This window comes from Ciona robusta, chromosome 3, assembly GCF_009617815.1.
Source record: "Ciona robusta chromosome 3, ASM961781v2".
Taxonomy (NCBI): Eukaryota; Metazoa; Chordata; class Ascidiacea; order Phlebobranchia; family Cionidae; genus Ciona; species Ciona robusta.
This window is the reverse complement of record NC_143237.1, coordinates 10806341-10823773: the sequence shown is the minus strand read 5'-3', so window position 1 is coordinate 10823773 and position 17433 is coordinate 10806341. Positions and strand designations below refer to the sequence as shown.

The window sequence follows — 17433 nt, the reverse complement described above, 5'->3', positions numbered from 1 at the left end:
AATCAATGTAGAGTTATATAATATCTGTATTATTATTTTCAGGCTGATAGAAAGATTGATTAATCTTTTGCGACATTTCTGTCGCACAACGTTTATGTAGCAACATAGCGGGTTGCAAGGTCTGTTGGCTTGGTTTGGTTGACTACGATGTTGCTTAACTTAACTTTGACATCTCAACACAGCGTGAAAATACAAACAGTTGTCGGTTATCGAGCCCGACCGATATTGCTTTTTTAAACCGATACCGATATTTTGTAAATTTTTAGTTGCCGATAACCGGTATTTTAATTGGGCCTAAAAAGCTTGACCGATTAAAACAGTGGATTCCAAAGCGGGCGCCAGCGGCGCTGAGAATAAACCGGGGCAGTTGTACTAAGATATTCCATTAAGGTGTAAACGGGGTGTTTTAGACGTAAAAGTGGTAATGTTTGACTGAACAATTTGTTTTCGCCCTTCGGCCGCATTTACGACTTCTTTACGTATGTCGTAGGAGTAAAGGAAATGCACTATGCCTCCTATTAAAATTACGTATGTCCGCCGCTGCAACAGGCTGATGACATTGCACCAACCACAGCCCTCTTATTAGAGTTGGACTTTAAGTTGTGATGAATTAAAAATAACTTGGTTTTACTTTTTGTCGAGGGGGCATTTGGTGTTAGTTGTCCAGCAGGGGCGCTACTTGGGAAACAGCAGTGGGTCAGATTGTTACGAGTTGAATTATGAACGAGTTAGCGCTCTGCACTAATTTTGACGTACGTCACTTAGTGAGTTAGCGCCGATATATCGGCCATTTTAGCGGTCGTGCTCCAGTTGTTAATATATGCTAAAATATGGTATATGAATAAACGGTTGTCATTAAATTCGTCTTTGCTGTTAATGGTAACCTGATCAAACAATATATTACTGTTTTGTTACAGATTTATACCACGTAAGTTCCAGGTCATCACAAAGTCGTCGTTATCGTAGTTTTCACTTAAAGATACAAGAATGGCTGGAAAAAATAACAAGAACGATTCAGATATTACAAAGAACAATTTATCGAGACAAACTGTTCATTCAATTAACCCAAGCACCAATACATCTAGACAAAATGACGATTACGAAATGAAAATGATCAATGCATCAAACCCAACTAAGAACATTAATACCGGGTCAGTAGTGTGTTTCCGGTTTGTTGGTTTATTGATTTTTAAACTTTGTTTGTTTTCAGGTTCAAGGATTTAAAGATCGAAGGTTTGTTGTGTATAAGATGTTTATGAAATAAAGTTTATTGCTTTTGTTTCAAAACAGAATTTTTTGATAAAAAGATACCGTCGTTTATGCAACCAAGCGTGCCGGAAGTTACGTCATCGCCATCACAAGAAGACAGTAGTAACCCTCAAGGTTTGTTAAAAATATTAAATACAGCGGTTCACGGGTGTTCATATTCAAAAGTGCATTTCATTCATTTGTTTAATACAGAGCACGTGACCAACACGGTTGAGCAACCAAGCGCATCGCAAGCTACGTCATCGTTACAGGATATGCCAATTAACCCACAAGGTTTGTTCATAAATATATAAAATATTCAACAAAATAAATAATAAACAAAATATTCAGGTGGTGGAGTTACGTCACGGAAACCAACGATTGAAGAAATTTTTTCTCCAGGTTAGAGTCGATGTTATAACGAGTGTCGTTGCCCCGCCATGCGAGGATAAATAGGTTACATGCGTGGTAACTTGTAAGCGGGCACAAGGTGTATGAAACAGAACACCCGTGTTATAACGAGTGTCGTTGCCCCGCCATGCGAGGATAAATAGGTTACATACGTGGTAACTTGTAAGCGGGCACAAGGTGTATGAAACAGAACACCCGTGTTATAACGAGTGTCGTTGCCCCGCCATGCGAGGATAAATAGGTTACATGCGTGGTAACTTGTATGCGGGCACGAGGTGTATATGAAACAGAACACCCGTGTTATAACGAGTGTCGTTGCCCCGCCATGCGAGGATAAATAGGTTACATGCGTGGTAACTTGTATGCTGGCACGAGGTGTATATGAAACAGAACGCCCGTGTTATAACGAGTGTCGTTGCCCCGCTACGCGAGGATAAATAAGTTGCATCGATCGATACATCGCTCTCTTGTTTTAATACAGATTATGCTACCGTTGGTCAACGACTGCAACAACGGAAATACCACCAAGCTTATGGCGTATCCAGGAAACTTATAAAGCTCGGCCCAGCTGTCATTGGATCTAAGTATCTAGTCGACCATTACCGATGTTGTATGTTGGTTGAAGAGACGGAAGAAGCGATTCGAACCAAAGAACAACTGAAACATTTGTTAAAAGAGAAATTCCAAACCACACCAAATGAAATCGAAACATTTGCTGACACTATCAGGGGTGAAGGGAAAGACATGGAATCGATTTTATTTTCCGAAATTGCTGATGATTTTATGAAACCAGGTTTGGTGTTAAAGTGAAATGTATTAATGCAATAAATCTAATAATTTTCCTAGGATCACGTGGTGGAGTGACGTCACTAAAGCCAGCACTTAAAGATATTTTTGCTTCAGGTTAGATCTTGTTAATTAACGAATATAGTTATATTAGGGTGGGGCAAGATAGTCTTATTATGGGCCTCTATTTGATATTTGTTTAAATGTTACACTGTTATTCCACAGTATTATCAAGGTCCGACAAAGAAGGCACAGCGATTAAACTGTCTGTAAATTATAAGAATGTGAGATAGCAATGTCACTGCCAGCGCCTGTTGAATTACACACTAGAACGTTTCAGGCGATAATGTAAACATAGCAAACCTTATTGTATTCTATTACACATAGTCTCTTTGTTGTATGATACGTATTTACGTGTTAACTTTCTGAATTACATCTTAGTTTTACAACCATGCTTTCTAGTTTATACAGATTCTGACACCGTTGATCAACTACTGCAAGGGAAAAAATTTCACGAAGCTTATGGCGTATCTAGGAAACGTGTAAGGCTCGACCCAGCTGTCATTGGATCTAAGGATCTGGTCAACCATTACCGATGTTGTATGTTGGCTGATGAGACGGAAGAAGCGATTCGAACCAAAGACCAACTGAAACATTTGTTTAAAGAGAAATTCCAAACCACGCCGAATGAAATCGAAAAATTTGCTGACGCTATCAGGGGTGAAGGGAAAGACATGGAACCGATTTTGTTTTATCAAATCGCTGCCGAGTTTTATGGAAATCAATCGTTGGCAGGTTTGGTCGGGATAGCGAATTGCGCAAAGGGGATCCAACAATCTATCAAAGCAATGTTATCACGTGACAGAGGATTGAAACCAATCGTTCGAACCCACGTGATTTCACTGATGCATGACATGCGAGAAATGATTCGACGATCTGATGACGTCAGTGAGGAAGATCGGTGTTTGCAAGCACTTTGGTGCTTGCGTTATATTGAAGTGAGTGAGTATTTGGTGGGTAATCAGGTTGGTGGAGAATCAACATGTAAAGCTATAAAGGAAAGGGTCAAGGAGAGAGCTGGAAAGTCTTCAGTGTACGGAGCTTGTTTGTACAATCTCGGTGTCACGTATGAAAACACTTCCCGGCCCAACGATGCATGCGAGTATTACGAGGAAGCTACTACAGCTTATATGGAAGCTGAGGATATCAAAGGTGATGAAAGAGCTAAAGCGCTTTTTTCCTGCGAACATGCCCTGATGGAAATTGTGGAAAGTCAAATGGACTAATTTCGTCACAATTGTTCTTTCTCTTATAATTACTTGACAATGGATATTGTTGACAATGGATATAGCTTCTTATCCAGCCAGAGGTTGGTTTTCGATTCATACCACCTGACCCGTATTTGGGTCACGTGGGTTATCTTCTTCATCTCATTGGCTGGGAATCTAACCGTGCTCGTCAGCGTCACCGTGATGAGGAAAACACAGTCGTATAGTCATTGTCAGTTGATTATGACGCATCTGTCTCTGGCTAACCTTGCGTTTACTTTGTTTATATTACCTATGGGTAAGTCTGGGTGTTTGGGTGAATGCAACTTATTCATCCTCGCATGACGGGGTAACGACAGGCGTTATAACATTTTAGTTTTGTTTTATACACCTCGTGCTCGTTTACAAATTCTGTTTTTTTACACTAATGTCCGCTTACAAGTTACCACGTATGTAAACTATTTATCCTCGCATGATCGGACAACTACAGTCGTTATAACACTGGTGTTCTGTTTTATACACCTTGTGCCTTCCTACTAGTTACCACGCATGTAACTTTGCGGGTGTTCATTTTTTCTGTTTGACTGACAACTTGAACAACCCATTAGTGACCACTGGGTTGGAGCAATTGTCATTAAGTGTCTTGCCCAAGGACACAAACGCCCACAATGGTGGCAGCGTCCAACCTGATAGCGTTATACTCCGTATTCCCAATTTCAAATGATCTATTGTTCCTTTGTTTGCAAATAATAACATAACACAGGATATTGTGGCAAGAGTAACATCCATTTATGATGTCATAATCGATATTATGATTGCTTACAAATTCGTTTATTTATGACATAACAGTGATGTTTGTTATCGTATGTTCAAACAAGAGAGCACTAAACAAAATCATTGATTTTAAATAAATTTACGATAAATTATTTAAAAGTCAATAACCGCTTTCTGTAATTTTAATCCAGTTTAAATTGCGCGACAGAAGAGATGTTTTAATATAAAAGTAAACATAGCAGGGTGGGGAAGACGGGACACCTTTAGCACATAATATCCAAACATCCTGATCGTGTTTTAAACAATTAACAACGGTCGATGGGAGTCGTGAAGATATGATTTTATAACTATTTGAATGTTCTTTATTTACTACCAAATGGGGCGAGAAAATAGAACGAAAAGGTGTCCCATCTTGCCCCAACTTGCTAAATATAGAGTTTATTTGGTGGCCATAACCATCTTACCCCACAGTTCTTTATAACACTAGGGTATATTATTCACTTTCAGATGCAATTTGGAATTACACGCTTGAGTGGTTAGCAGGTGACGTCATGTGTCGTGTCATGAACTCACTCAAGCAATTCGCGATGTATATTTCGTCGGCTATGATTATGGTGGGTGTGGTCCATGTATACACTGTGTATGTCTGGTGTATAGGGAGACACCCATGTTATAAATCGACAGTGAGTATGAGGTGTATGAATACACCATGTGTGTCTGGTGTATAAGAAGACACCCATGTTATAACTCAACAGTGAGCATGAGGTGTATGAATACACCATGTGTGTCTGGTGTATAAGAAGACACCCATGTTATAACTTGACAGCGATCATGTGGTATACCAACCCCTACACTTTACAGGTAATGGGTGTAGACAGAGTCACCGGGTTATTACGCCCAGTATCAGCGAACCAACAGCGACGACGAATCGTTAAGTTTCTTACAGTAGCTTGGGTGTTCAGTTTCATCAATTCCATTCCCCCGGTAAGTACGGAATTGTTGGTGAGTAATATAGAACCACCGTGTAAAACCTCACTATTTGTTACTTTATGGGTAGTGCCGCCACTTTGTACCAAGGAAGTATTTTTGTTTCAGTCGGTGATGTTCTCTGCTGGCCCCTACTGGCCAATGCGTTGCGAATGTCCCAACCACTATGTGGTGCAATGCGTCGACTTTCATTTGATAAAGAAAGGGCGTGAAATCTTCTACATTTACTCGATGTTCATTTCCTTCTTCATTCCATTGTATTGCATCATTATATGTTACCTCATAATCGCATTCTCAATAGCGAAGATGGCGAAGAGGGCAAAAGGTTGGAGGTTTTACATTTTTTTAAATAATCTGCAAATTTATTTGGAAGATTATTTTATTTCTCTTACAATCTTGTTTGGAAAAGTTGCCACAGTTGGATAAATGCCGGCCACACATATGGTGATGGTAACCCTTTTGGTAAAACATTATGTAACTCTTATTAAAACAGTTGTTATTAACTGTGACAGGCAACGATATTGATTGGCGACAAGGAGATTAGCCTCAAGTTACATACGTGGTAACTTGTAAGCGAGCACGAGGTGTATGAAACAGAACACCTGTGTTATAACGACAGTCGTTGCTCTGTCCAGCATTAGGTAAACCACAAAGCAGTCCACACACAATTATTGATACAAACAAACCAACCATATTCAGCAACCGAACTCCAATCTTCTGGCTTCCGTCCTCCTTCGAGTCGTAAAAGTTTGGCGCGCCGAAGTTTACAGCGAGCTAAGAAGATCTCTCAACTGGTGACCGGGCTCATCACCATCACATTCGTTATTTGTTGGGGACCTTACTATGTTGTTGGGTTGATGCATTGGTTTAATGAACAACGTATTGAACGTTTGGTGAGTTTGTTGTCGTAGGATAATGACTTTATCCTAACATCCTCACACAGCAGGCAACGACAGTCGCTATAACACGGGTGTTCTGTTTCACACACCTCATTCGCTTACGCGTTACCACGCATGTAACTTCGCGAGTAAAGCATGGCTGACGGTCTCATCCATTAGTGACCACTGGGTTGGAGTAATTGCCCTTAGGTGTCTTGTCCAGGGTCACACAAACAATAGTAGCGTCAAGCTGCAAATCCAACATCCTTTGGTTACGAGACAAGCACCATACCCAATGTACCACAGCGTGGTTTAACCTGTCGTTTAAAAATTAAGCAAATCTGTTTCATAAAAAGTTGAATAATGTTTCCATGTTTGTTGTTGCAGCCTGAGGGGATAATGTTGATGTCATTGTATTTGAACCCGTGTCTCCACCCCTTCATCACTGTTTGTTTGATGAAGGAGATCCGAGAAAATATTTGTCGGAAACCGAACTGTAGCCTTGCTACTCCAAGGTAAATCGACGTCACAGTTGGCATTGTTCGATGTCCATTGTTGGAAATGTGACGTCATATTGGGCTGTGTTCGATTTGAATGTTTATGTGACATCACAATGAGTTTTGTTTCATTTACATGCATGTGACATCATTGTGGACGTATTGTGATGTCATGTGAATAAGTATGACATCACAGAGGTGGTGTTTTAGATTTCTATTGAATGAGACGGACCGCACCCAGCTCAGCACCGCCACCAAGCGGGAGAAACGCAACCGCATCATCGTCAGCAAATTCAAGAAAGATTCCAATAAAGTCACACTGATTGATGAGCAGCCAAGAGATGTGTAAGCGACCAACTCACGAATGTGAGTGACCATAAGACCTTGTGTACAAACAGTGTTACGTCACCGTGACGTATGGAGTCTGTGCGCTTCTCAGTCGTGTATCATTTTATTGTTACGTCATGTGTGATCTGTGTCGTCATAAAGAAATAAAATGTTTGAATGCACTAAGTTCTCGAACAAGAGAACAAATCTCTAATCAATGTGCACGTAGAAAATATAGATTGTGCAACATAGAGATCATGCGTGGCAATAGAAACAAAATTACAACAACCTTTATTTCCATTAAATAAAGTAAACAATAATTACGCGGTTAGTAGAAGCTGCTACGGGATAAGATTCAATTAAAATGTCCATACAATATTGCAACGATTTTAAACCATTTAAGCACGTACAAATGGCGGTCAAAAGTTGGTTGAACACGTATTGCCATTATATGTAATGTGAACTACTTGTTTCTGATCAAAATAGCAAAGAATAAATACAGTGTAACATTTTTAGCCACGCGCTTCTGGTTAATTACGGGAATATATACAAAATGATTCTATTGGTCACGTGATCATGAATTTTCCCGCCAAAATTTCAAATGTTTTTAAGGGGAGGAAATATATGAGAAATAAAAACACGGCAACACTTTTCAACTTTAATTAGCCCTCCCCGCTTTTGGTTGATTGGCTTCCAATGCGTGACAGTTACCGCTTTTATGACGTCACAATAATTTTTTTCTACAGGTGCGTTTCGTGACGCAAGGCACATTACTTATATATTCCAATTAGCATTATTACGTTCATTATATTAAGACCATGTAGTTCAGGGGCTTTACCCACTGTGTAATGGGTGTGGTAGGCAGTGTTATGGTGGCTTTATAATAAATAATATATAAACATTTTGTATGATCTTGCATCGCTTAAATTGGTTCCTTTGAATACAATAAGGAAGACTCGCTTCATAACAAGGACTTGGTTAAAAACCTTCTTGCTCGCAATGTTTATTGAAAGATTTAACGGGCTAGGGTTATATAATGAAACGCTGTGTTTGTCCTTGCCCATATATATTTTACAGGTTTAACAATTGTCGAACTTTAAACATTTCACGGATGTTCGATATCAAACCTTCAGATTAACAACTTAGGTGCGCTAGGCAATATACAACGTTATACGTCTAGGGGTATTGTACATTGCGTTTAAATAGGAATAATATGCCAACGTTAAATTTAAGCGACGTGAAGCAACTGTTCTCTATTACGTCACTATATATGTCGCTGAAATTGTAAACGATAGCCAAAGAACGGTCTAGTCAGCCAGGTTGCAAAACAGAATAAAAAACAGTTTTGTTCAGTTGCTAACAAATATAACAGTGTTAAAAGTTGAACATATTAACTAAATCTTAAACAATTACACTAACAGAAAGCAAGAAGCTACTGATAAAGCAGAAAGAAACGGCGTTCGCATATCCAAACAAAGACAAGCGAAAGGCAATATACACACCAGTCAGACGGTGGCGCTAGACAGCTAGTTAAATAGTAATTGTTGGAGCTAACACTATATATTTATGTAGCAATATAGCGGGTTGCAAGGTCTGTCGAATGATTAGACAACCATCTTGCTTAAGTTAACCTTGACGTCACAAGAGAGCCGTCAAAAAACAAGTAGTGGTCTACTCTAAACCATGATGAATAAACAATATTATAACTGTTTTGTAACAGATTCGTCGTTATCGTAGTAATGGCTGAAAAAATAATCAGATCCAACCAGATGTTTCAAAGATCAATCTATCGAGACAAACTGTTCATTCAATTGACCCAAGCATCAATACATCTAGACAAACTGACGATTCCGAAATTACAAAGATCAATTTATTAAGCCAAACTGAGGAGGGGAACATCAACACCAAGTCAGTTTATTTGGTCGATCATAGTCACAAGCAAATAGACATTTTCGGACGCAACGATGGCTATCAGTATTTGCTAAAAAGCAAAGCTACTGAAGCTTTTGAGAAAGCTGAGGATAGCAACAATGATGAAAGAGGAGCTGAAGAGATTGCCACAAGCAAACCAGGGCTGGAAAATGCGAAACGTCAAATGGAATAACTTCACAATTGTTCTTTCGCCTATAATAACTTGACAATAGATATTGTTACATCACCAACAAATGATAATATGTTGTGTATAGTGTATATGACGTCATAATCGTTATCATTGTTTTTGCCGCTTAATGTTCTTGTGATGTTGCGTAATAGTTTGTTTTGCATAAAATATCGTGTATATATAACATGTATAGCACATAGTAATATTAACAAGCATTTGTAAAAACTTAGAAACAAAATATAAACCTAAATCTATAAAGTCCGGTTTTATTTCGCTCAGGAATTTATTTTAGGGGCGCATGGTAGCCGACAACTTCTTGCTAAAGTTTGTACGACGCCGTGGTTGAGTGGTTAGAGTGATGCCAAATATAGGGTACGGAGTTCGATTCCCGTCGCTGCTACCATTGTGGGAGTGTGTAGCATCGGCAAGAAATTAACAGACTTTTCCTTTTGTGAAGGACAAAAAACTTAGAAAAATGGGGCAGATAAAAATAGTTTACTTGTAAGCCAAATGGATGAATGTCAAGAAGCATCGGAACAAAATATTTGGTTTTTTTCTAAGCTTTTTTCCCTCTCGCATACATTTCTTCGGTTGTCACTGTAAATTTGTAATTGTCACTGTAATTTGTTTAATTGTCACTAAGTTTTTGAATTGTCACTGTAATTTTTTGAATTGTCACTCTATTTTTTTTAGTTGTCACTGTAATTTTTTAGTTGTCACAGTATTTTTTTTAAATTGTCACTGTAAATTTCTGATATGTCATTGAAATTTTTTAAATTGTCACTGAAATTTTTTGAACTGTCACTCTATTTTTTAGTTGTCACAGTAAGTTTTTAGTTGTCACTGTAATTTTTTGGGATGTCACAGTAATTTTTTTAGTTGTCACTGTATCTTTTTAGTTGTCACTATAATTTTTTTAATTGTCACTGTATTTTTTTTGATTGTCACTGTAATTTTTTTAATTGTCACTGTAATTTTTTTGATTGTCTCTATATTTTTTTATTTGTCACAGTAATTATTCTAATTGTCACAGCAATTTTTTTGATTGACACTGTAATTTTTCAGTTATCACTGTAATTTTTTTAACTGTCACAGCATTTTTTTTATTGTCACTGTAATTTTTTTAATTGTCACTGTAATTTTTCAGTTGTTACTGCAATTTTTTTTTGTTTGTCACAGTAATGTTTTGGGATGTCACTGTAATTTTTTGATTGTCACTGTATTTTTTTTAATTGTCACAGTAATTATTTTGATTGTCACTGCAATTTTTTGGGATGTTACAGTATTTTTTTGATTGTCACTGTAATTTTTTTAATTGTCACAGTAATTTTTTTGATTGTCACTGTATTTTCTTAATTGTCACAGCTATTTTTTTGGATGTCACAGTAATTTTTTGATTGTCACAGTAATTATTTTAATTGTCACAGCAAGTTTTTTGATTGTCACTGTAGTTTTTTTTATTGTCACTGTAATTTTTCTAATTGTCACAGCAATTTTTTTGATTGTCGCTGTATTTTTTGATTGTCACTGTAATTATTTTAATAGTCACAGCAATTTTTTTTGATTGACACTGTAATTATTTTGGTTGTCTCTGTATTTTTTCAGTTGTTACTGCAATTTTTTTTATTGTCACAGTAATTTTTTTGATTGTCACTGTATTTTCTTAATTGTCACAGCTATTTTTTTGGATGTCACAGTAATTTTTTGATTGTCACAGTAATTATTTTAATTGTCACAGCAAGTTTTTTGATTGTCACTGTAGTTTTTTTTATTGTCACTGTAATTTTTCTAATTGTCACAGCAATTTTTTTTATTGTCACTGTATTTTTTGATTGTCACTGTAATTATTTTAATAGTCACAGCAATTTTTTTTGATTGACACTGTAATTATTTTGGTTGTCTCTGTATTTTTTCAGTTGTTACTGCAATATTTTTTATTTGTCACAGTAATTATTTTGGTTGTCACTGTAATTTTTTAGTTGTCACTGTATTTTTTTTAATTGTCACAGTAATTATTTTAATTGCCACTGTAATTTTTTGGGATGTCACAGTAATTTTTTGATTGTCACTGTATTTTTTTTAATTGTCACAGTTATTATTTTGATTGTCACTGCAATTTTTTGGGATTTTACAGTATTTTTTTGATTGTCACTGTAATTTTTTTTATTGTCACAGTAATTTTTTTGATTGTCACTGTATTTTCTTAATTGTCACAGCTATTTTTTTGGATGTCACAGTAATTTTTTGATTGTCACAGTAATTATTTTAATTGTCACAGCAAGTTTTTTGATTGTCACTGTAGTTTTTTTTTATTGTCACTGTAATTTTTCTAATTGTCACAGCATTTTTTTTGATTGTCGCTGTATTTTTTGATTGTCACTGTAATTATTTTAATAGTCACAGCAATTTTTTTTGATTGACACTGTAATTATTTTGGTTGTCTCTGTATTTTTTCAGTTGTTACTGCAATTTTTTTTATTGTCACAGTAATTTTTTTGATTGTCACTGTATTTTCTTAATTGTCACAGCTATTTTTTTGGATGTCACAGTAATTTTTTGATTGTCACAGTAATTATTTTAATTGTCACAGCAAGTTTTTTGATTGTCACTGTAGTTTTTTTTTATTGTCACTGTAATTATTTTAACAGTCACAGCAATTTTTTTGATTGACACTGTAATTATTTTGGTTGTCTCTGTATTTTTTCAGTTGTTACTGCAATTTTTTTTATTTGTCACAGTAATTATTTTGGTTGTCACTGTAATTTTTTAGTTGTCACTGTATTTTTTTTAATTGCCACAGCTATTTTTTGGGATGTCACAGTAATTTTTTGATTGTCCCTGTAATTTTTTTAATTGTCACCGAATTTTCTAAATTGTCACTGTATCTATTTTACTTGTCACTGTAATTTTTTAGGAAATCACTGTAATTTTTTGGGATGCCACAGCAATTTTTTTGATTGTTACTGTAATTTTTTAGTTGTCACAGTAATTTTTTGGGATGTCACAGTAATTTTTTGATTGTCACTGTAATTTTTTAGTTGTCACAGTAATTTTGGGGGATGTCACAGTAATTTTTTGATTGTCACTGTAATTTTTTTAATTGTCACAGTAATTTTTTTGATTGTCACTGTATTTTCTTAATTGTCACAGCTATTTTTTGGGATGTCGCAGTAATTTTTTGATTGTCACTGTAATTTTTTTAATTGTCACAGTAATTTTTTTGATTGTTACCGAATTTTCTTAATTGTCACAGCTATTTTTTGGTATGTCACAGTAATTTTTTGATTGTCACTGTAATTTTTTTAATTGTCACTGTAATTTTTTTGATTGTCACAGTAATTTTTTGGGATGTCACAGTAATTTTTTGATTGTCACTGTAATTTTTTTTAATGTCACTGTAATTTTTTTGATTGTCACTGTATTTTTTTGATTGTCACTGTATTTTTTAATTGTCATTGTAATTTTTTTAATTGTCACAGCAATTTTTTTGATTGTCACTGTATTTTTTTGATTGTCACTGTAATTTTTCAATTGTCACTGTAATTTTTTAGTTGTCACAGTAATTTTTTGGGATGTCACAGTAATTTTTTTGATTGTCACTGTATTTTTTTGATTGTCACTGTATTTTTTTAATTGTTTTTGTAATTATTTTAATTGTCACAGCAATTTTTTTGATTGTCACTGTATTTTTTTAATTGTCATTGTAATTATTTTAATAGTCACAGCAATTTTATTAATTTTCACTGTATTTTTTTGATTGACACTGTATTTTTTTTGATTGTCACTGTAATTTTTTTAACTGTCACAGCAATTTTTTGGATTGTCACTGTAATTTTTTTGATTGTCACTGTATTTTTTTAATTGTCATTGTAATTATTTTAATTGTCACAGTAATTTTATTAATTTTCACTGTATTTTTTTGATTGTCACTGTAATTTTTTTAATTGTCACTGTAATTTTTTTGATTGTCACTGTAATTTTTTTGAATGTCATTGTAATTTTTTTGATTGTCACTGTAATTTTTTTTAATTGTCATTGTAATTATTTTAATTGTCACAGCAATTTTATTAATTTTCACTGTATTTTTTTGATTGTCACTGTAATTTTTTTAATGGTCACTGTAATTTTTTTGATTGTCACTGTAATTTTTTTGAATGTCATTGTAATTTTTTTGATTGTCACTGTAATTTTTTTGATTGTTACTGTAATTTTTTTGATTGTCACTGTAATTTTTTTGATTGTCACTGTAATTTTTTTAATTGTCACAGTAATTTTTTGGGATGTCACAGTAAATTTTTGATTGTCACTGTAATTTTTTTAATTGTCACAGTAATTTTTTTGATTGTCACTGTATTTTCTTAATTGTCACAGCTATTTTTTGGGATGTCACAGTAATTTTTTAATTGTCACTGAATTTTCTTAATTGTCACAGCTTTTTGTTTGGATGTCATAGTAATTTTTTGATTGTCACTGTAATTTTTTTAATTGTCACTGTAATTTTTTTAATTGTCACAGTAATTTTTTTGATTGTCACCAAATTTTCTTAATTGTCACAGCTTTTTTTTTGGATGTCACTGTAATTTTTTGATTGTCACTGTAATTTTTTTAATTGTCACAGTAACTTTTTTGATTGTCACTGTATTTTCTTAATTGTCACAGCTATTTTTTGGGATGTCACAGTAATTTTTTGATTGTCACTGTAATTTTTTTAATTGTCACAGTAATTTTTTTGATTGTCACCGAATTTTCTTAATTGTCACAGCTTTTTTTGATTGTCACAGTAATTATTTTAATTGTCACAGTAATTTTTTGGGATGTCACAGTAATTTTTTGATTGTCACTGTAATTTTTTTAATTGTCACTGTAATTTTTTTGATTGTCACTGTATTTTTTTGATTCTCACTGTCTTTTTTTAGTTGTCATTATAATTATTTTAATTGTCACAGCAATTTTTTTGATTGTCACTGTATTTTTTTTTATTGTCACTGAAATTTTTTTAACCGTTACAGCCATTTTTTTAGATTGTCATTTTAATTATTTTAATTGTCACAGCAATTTTTTTGACTGTCACTGTAATTTTTTTAATTGTCATTGTAATTATTTTAATTGTCACAGCAATTTTTTTGTTTGTCACTGTAATTTTTTTAATTGTCACTGTAATTTTTTTGATTGTCGCTGTAATTTTTTTAATTGTTACAGTAATTTTTTTGATTGTCACTGTATTTTCTTAATTGTCACAGCTATTTTTTTGGATGTCAGAGTAATTTTTTGATTGTCACAGTAATTATTTTAATGGTCTCAGCAATTTTTTTGATCGTCACTGTAATTTTTTTAATTGTCACTGTAATTTTTTGGGATGTCACTGTAATTTTTTTTACTGTCACAGCATTTTTTTTATTGTCACTGTATTTTTTTTGATTGTCACTGTAATTTTTTTAATTGTCACTGTAATTTTTTTGATTGTCACTGTAATTTTTTTAATTGTCACAGCAACTGTTTTAATTGTCACTGTAATTTTTTTGATTGTCATCGAATTTTCTTAATTGTCACTGTAATTATTTTATTTGTCACTGTAATTTTTTAGGAAATCACAGCAATTTTTTTGATTGTCACTGTATTTTTTTGATTGTCACTGTAATTTTTTAATTGTCCCTGTTTTTTTTAATTGTCACTGTAATTATTTTAATGGTCACAGCAATTTTTTTGATTGACACTGTATATTTTTTGATTGTCACTGTGATTTTTTTAACTGTCACAGCAATTTTTTTGATTGTGACTGTAATTTTTTTGATTGTCACTGTATTTTTTTTAATTGTCATTGTAATTGTTTTAGTTGTCACAGCAATTTTTTTGATTGTCACTGTAATTTTTTTAATTGTCACTGTAATTTTTTTGATTGTCACTGTAATTTTTTTAATTGTCACAGTAATTTTTTTTACTGTCAGAGTAATTTTTTTTAATTGTCACTGTAATTTTTTGGGATGTCACTGTAATTTTTGTTACTGTCACAGCATTTTTTTTATTGTCACTGTAATTTTTTTGACTGTCACTGTAATTTTTTTAATTGTCACTGTAATTTTTTTGATTGTCACTGTAATTTTTTTAATTGTCACAGTAATTTTTTTTACTGTCACAGTAATTTTTTTTAATTGTCACTGTAATTTTTTGGGATGTCACTGTAATTTTTTTTACTGTCACAGCATTTTTTTTAATTGTCACTGTATTTTCTTAATTGTCACAGCTATTTTTTTAGATGTCAGAGTAATTTTTTGATTGTCACAGTAATTATTTTAATGGTCTCAGCAATTTTTTTGATTGTCACTGTATTTTTTTGATTGTCACTGTCTTTTTTTAGTTGTCATTGTAATTTTTTTAATTGTCACAGTAATTTTTTTGATTGTCACTGTATTTTCTTAATTGTCACAGCTATTTTTTTGGATGTCAGAGTAATTTTTTGATTGTCTCAGCAATTTTTTTGATCGTCACTGTAATTTTTTTAATTGTCACTGTAATTTTTTTTACTGTCACAGTAATTTTTTTTAATTGTCACTGTAATTTTTTGGGATGTCACTGTAATTTTTTTTACTGTCACAGCATTTTTTTTATTGTCACTCTAATTTTTTTGATTGTCACTGTAATTTTTTTAATTGTCACTGTAATTTTTTTGATTGTCACTGTAATTTTTTTAATTGTCACAGCAACTGTTTTAATTGTCACTGTAATTTTTTTGATTGTCACCGAATTTTCTTAATTGTCACTGTAATTATTTTATTTGTCACTGTAATTTTTTAGGAAATCACAGCAATTTTTTTGATTGTCACTGTATTTTTTTGATTGTCACTGTAATTTTTTAATTGTCACTGTAATTTTTTAATTGTCCCCGTATTTTTTTGATTGTCACTGTAATTATTTTAATGGTCACAGCAATTTTTTTGATTGACACTGTATTTTTTTTGATTGTCACTGTAATTTTTTTAACTGTCACAGCAATTTTTTTGATTGTGACTGTAATTTTTTTGACTGTCACTGTATTTTTTTAATTGTCATTGTAATTGTTTTAGTTGTCACAGCAATTTTTTTGATTGTCACTGTAATTTTTTTAATTGTCACTGTAATTTTTTTGATTGTCACTGTAATTTTTTTAATTGTCACAGTAATTTTTTTGATTGTCACTGTATTTTCTTAATTGTCACAGCTATTTTTTTTGGTGTCAGAGTAATTTTTTGATTGTCACAGTAATTATTTTAATGGTCTCAGCAATTTTTTTGATTGTCACTGTAATTTTTTTAATTGTCACTGTAATTTTTTTTACTGTCACAGTAATTTTTTTTAATTGTCACTGTAATTTTTTTGGGATGTCACTGTAATTTTTTTTTTACTGTCACAGCATTTTTTTTATTGTCACTGTAATTTTTTTGATTGTCACTGTAATTTTTTTAATTGTCACTGTAATTTTTTTGATTGTCACAGCATTTTTTTTATTGTCACTGTAATTTTTTTTTACTGTCACAGCATTTTTTTTATTGTCACTGTAATTTTTTTGATTGTCACTGTAATTTTTTTAATTGTCACAGCAATTTTTTGATTGTCACTGTAATTATTTTAACTGTCACAGCATTTTTTTTATTGTCACTGTAATTTTTTTAATTGTCACAGCAATTTTTTGATTGTCACAGTAATTATTTTAATTGTCACAGTAATTTTTGGGATGTCAGAGTAATTTTTTGATTGTCACAGTAATTATTTAAATTGTCACTGTAATTTTTTTAATTGTCACTGTAATGTTTTTTATTGTCACAGTAATTTTTTTTTAATTGTCACAGTAATTTTTTTAATTGTAACCGCAATTTGTTTTATTGTCACTGTAATTTTTTTGATTGTCACTTTTATTTTTTTATTTGTCACAGTAATTATTTGAATTGTCACAGTAATTTTTTGGGATGTCAGAGTAATTTTTTGATTGTCACAGTAATTATTTTAATTGTCACAGTAATTTTTTTAATTGTCATTGTAATCTTTTATTTGTCACAGCAATTTTTTTAATTGGCACAGCATTTTTTTTTATTGTCACTGTAATTTTTTTAATTGTCACAGCAATTTTTATGATGTCACTGTAATTTTTCAGTTGTTACTGCAATTTTTTTTTATTTGTCACA

At 32.9% G+C, this 17433-nt stretch overlaps 2 protein-coding genes across 2 annotated transcripts; both read left to right on the top strand.

The window, feature by feature from the left end:
- The first annotated feature begins 889 nt into the window (after nt 1-889).
- On the top strand, nt 890-3731 carry LOC149739348 (uncharacterized). Its single transcript, XM_089873664.1, has 8 exons — nt 890-1151; nt 1211-1233; nt 1291-1383; nt 1462-1542; nt 1600-1650; nt 2141-2452; nt 2506-2562; nt 2908-3731. Exons 1-8 carry the CDS (start codon nt 988-990, stop codon nt 3729-3731), a joined length of 1605 nt encoding a protein of 534 aa, XP_089729790.1. The 5' UTR covers nt 890-987.
- Nucleotides 3732-3770: 39 nt separating this feature from the next.
- Nucleotides 3771-7358, top strand: LOC149739347 (gonadotropin-releasing hormone receptor-like). The gene is made up of 7 exons (XM_089873665.1): nt 3771-4011; nt 4995-5101; nt 5349-5471; nt 5583-5799; nt 6174-6367; nt 6740-6867; nt 7060-7358. The coding sequence occupies exons 1-7, from the start codon at nt 3771-3773 to the stop codon at nt 7196-7198; spliced, it is 1149 nt and encodes a 382-aa protein (XP_089729791.1). The 3' UTR covers nt 7199-7358.
- Nucleotides 7359-17433: the final 10075 nt, after the last annotated feature.